This window comes from Mesitornis unicolor, unplaced genomic scaffold, assembly GCF_000695765.1.
Source record: "Mesitornis unicolor isolate BGI_N332 unplaced genomic scaffold, ASM69576v1 scaffold25280, whole genome shotgun sequence".
In the NCBI taxonomy this organism is placed as follows: domain Eukaryota; kingdom Metazoa; phylum Chordata; class Aves; order Mesitornithiformes; family Mesitornithidae; genus Mesitornis; species Mesitornis unicolor.
In genome coordinates this window covers 1,321-4,342 of record NW_010160691.1, presented here as the reverse complement: position 1 = coordinate 4,342, position 3,022 = coordinate 1,321, and the positions used below count along the sequence as shown (strand labels likewise).

General features: G+C 55.5%; 1 protein-coding gene across 1 annotated transcript in view; it reads right to left on the bottom strand.

The window, feature by feature from the left end:
- Window positions 1-2,215, bottom strand: part of RNF115 (ring finger protein 115) — a gene marked incomplete at both ends in the record, with an annotated part of 3,480 nt that extends 1,265 nt beyond the window's left edge. The window contains 3 exons of the mRNA XM_010190746.1: window positions 260-332; window positions 455-526; window positions 2,004-2,215. Of these exons, the coding sequence (XP_010189048.1) occupies window positions 260-332; window positions 455-526; window positions 2,004-2,215 (357 nt within the window). The remainder of the gene's footprint in view (window positions 1-259; window positions 333-454; window positions 527-2,003) is intronic.
- Window positions 2,216-3,022: the final 807 nt, after the last annotated feature.

Below are 3,022 nucleotides of genomic sequence, written 5' to 3'. Positions count from 1 at the left end.
GGTTTGGGGAGGGATCCCTGCAGGTTTGAATCTCTGGCTGTTGTGAGGCATCTGCAAGCCTTGGTTGACAAAAATGTGACCCAAAATGCTGTATTTCCACCCAAATGAGGTCAAATCCCTGCTCTAAAGAGGCGGGGATGAATGACCACCAACCAGAGAGCGATGGTTTGTGCTGGTCCTCACCCAAAATTCATCTCCAGCAGCAGGATTGGCCAGAGAGGAGCACAAAACCAGGGGCACACCTAAGCCAGGGCCTTACCTGGGTGACGATGGCATCAAGGCCGCTCTGTCCCCACGCGTAGTCCCCAGGGTTGGAGTGCAGCATCCCGCTCCTGCCGACAGGAGCAGAGAGTCAAGGAGGGCGCCTCACCCCCACGAAACCCTCCCAAAAAAGCCAAATTGGGAAAAATGGAGCTCCCAGGCTGTGAGCAAAGCTTTGCTCTAAAGCACTCACCAGGAAAACGGGTGCTGGGAGCCAGGAATCGGTGAGTTCGCAAAAAACCCCGCAAAGATCTGCTGGATGATCCTAAAGAGGGAGGAATCGGGAGGAAAAGAGGAAAGAAAAGGCAAGTTCAGCAAATAAATACACAGTGGCAAAACAGCTGAGCGAGACCGGGCGGCAAAACATGAAATATAATTAAATATGTTTAAATATTAATAGCTGTGATTAAACACAGGCCTCACACCCAGGTAACTGCGGAAGGACGAGCCCTGGGACAGGGGCAGCAGGGCCGAGGATGTAACTCATCTGCGTGGGAGGGCAGGGAGGAAATGACTGCGCTTCCCAAGCACGGACTCGTTTCCTTGCGGCGAGGGCTGGCACCGTTACAGCCAAAACCACCTTTCCCAGCACAGGGCCTTGGGGGGGGACAAAGCGGGGAGCACCCACTGTGAAAATCGGCATTTTCTGCCTCTGAGGTCACCAACCGTCAGTGTCACCACCGCGTTTTGTCAGGTTTCTCCCAAAATGCCACATTTTTCTGCTGATGGGGACAGGAGACACTTGCAGGGGGAGATTCAGAACCACAGTGGGGTTTGGGTGGAAGGGACCCCAAAGCCCCCCAGCCCAACCCCCATGGGCAGGGACACCTCCACCAGCCCAGGCTGCTCCAGGCCCCGTCCAACCTGGCCTTGGGCACTGCCAGGGAGGGGGCACCCACAGCTTCTCTGGGCAACCTGGGCCAGGGCCGCCCCACCTCCCAGGGAGGGATTTCTGCCCAAGATCCACTCTAAATCTGCCCTCTTCCAGTTTAAAACCATCACCCCTGGTCCCATCACTCCATAGCTTGTCAAAAGTCCCTCCCCAGCTTTCCTGCAGACCCTTCAGGTCCTGGCAGGTGCTCTAAGATCCCTCTGCAGCCTCCTCTCCCTCTCCCTTCCTCTCCTCTCCTCTCCTCCAGGCTGAACACCCCCAACTCTCTCAGCTGTCCCCACAGCAGAGCTGCTCCAGCCCCTCACCATCTCCATGGTCTCCCACTGCTGCTGGGTCTGCACTGGGACTTTTCCAGTGCTCCCAGAGCCTCTGGGGACATCATCGTCACTGGGGGAGGATTTTACATTGGTTTTGTATCTATATCTGTACATGTCTGTATCTATTCCATTATTTCCTATTTCCATCATTATCCTGTAGTATCAGTGTTATTGTTTCATTAAACCTGTTGTTTTCTTTCCCAACCCGTGCAGTCTCTCTCCCTTCTTCTCTTTTCTCTTCCCTTCTGGGCAGTGCAGAGGGGTTCACAGAGCGGCTGTGCAGGGTTTAGTGCCCAGCCCAGTCCTAAACCACAACAACTGGTCCCACTGTGGCCCCTTGAGGGACACCACTTGTCACCCACCTCCCTCTGGCCCGGGCGCCACTATGGAGCCACTGACCACTGCTCTCTGGATGCGACCATCCAGCCAATTCCTTATGCACTGAACAGTCCACCCATCAAATCCACACCTCTCCAACGCAGAGAGAAGGATGCCATGGGGGTCCTTAGGTACTTAGTACTTCAGGCACTTACCCCTCGATGGCAGGGGACCGATCGGGGCGTGAGCTGCCCCGGGAGCGGTACCTCCGCGTCATGGGCAACCGCGGGGGGCGGCTCGGTCCCCAGAGGTCGGCGTGGGCTTGGTGGCCCCTCTCGTTGTCCCTGCTGTCGGGATCCAGGGAGCTGCTGCTCAGGAAGGGTCTGAAGTCAGGGAAGAACATTGTATGGTCCAAATGGTCCCAAAGCTGCAGGGTGGGAGACACAAACCACAGAAAAGTCCACCTCGACAGAAAAAACCCAGCCGATTCCTATGGTTACCATGGCTCCCAGAAAGAAAATCTGGCAAAAAAACCAGCTTAATTATAGCCCAAGTTAATGAGATGTACCACCTCCGTGAAGACCAACGCGCCGGCTCTTTCCTGCTATGCGCAGATCCCAAAAATATCTATTTCGAGCCACCCCAGGGCACTGCGAGGGTTGGTTTTGCTCTCTAAGGGTTGAGATTTAAGGGGGATAACACCAAATCCCACACCCCCAGGCTCACTGAGTGCTCCGGGTGCTCACAGCTGAAACGATTGAGGCCAAGAGAGGCAGAGCATGGCCCCGAAAAGGAGCGTAGGTGTCTCTGGTGGCGTCCTCTGGGTCAGAGTACCCAAACCAGCACCAAATTAAATTATAATGGAAGGTCCCGCCCGTGCTGTGCTGTTTGGTGGGGTCTGTCCACACAGGTAAAGCCGAATTTCGGTTTCACACCAGATCTACACCTTGCTGGTGCAAAACCTCACCTTCGTCCAGTCCAGTTGCCAGCCCTGGGCGAGCAGGGCCACAAATGAGGAGCTGGGGGTCCCCAATGGCTGCGCTCCCTGCTGCAGGCTGCCAGCACCCCAAAAAATTGGGGGGTGCATGAAAATACCCAGGAACCCAGAATCACAGAATGGCTCCGGTGGGAAAAACCCTGGGAGCACAACACCCCCCCTAAACCATATCCCTAAGTACCTCGTCTACCTGCTCCTTAAACACATCCAGGGATGGTGACTCCACCACCTCCCTGG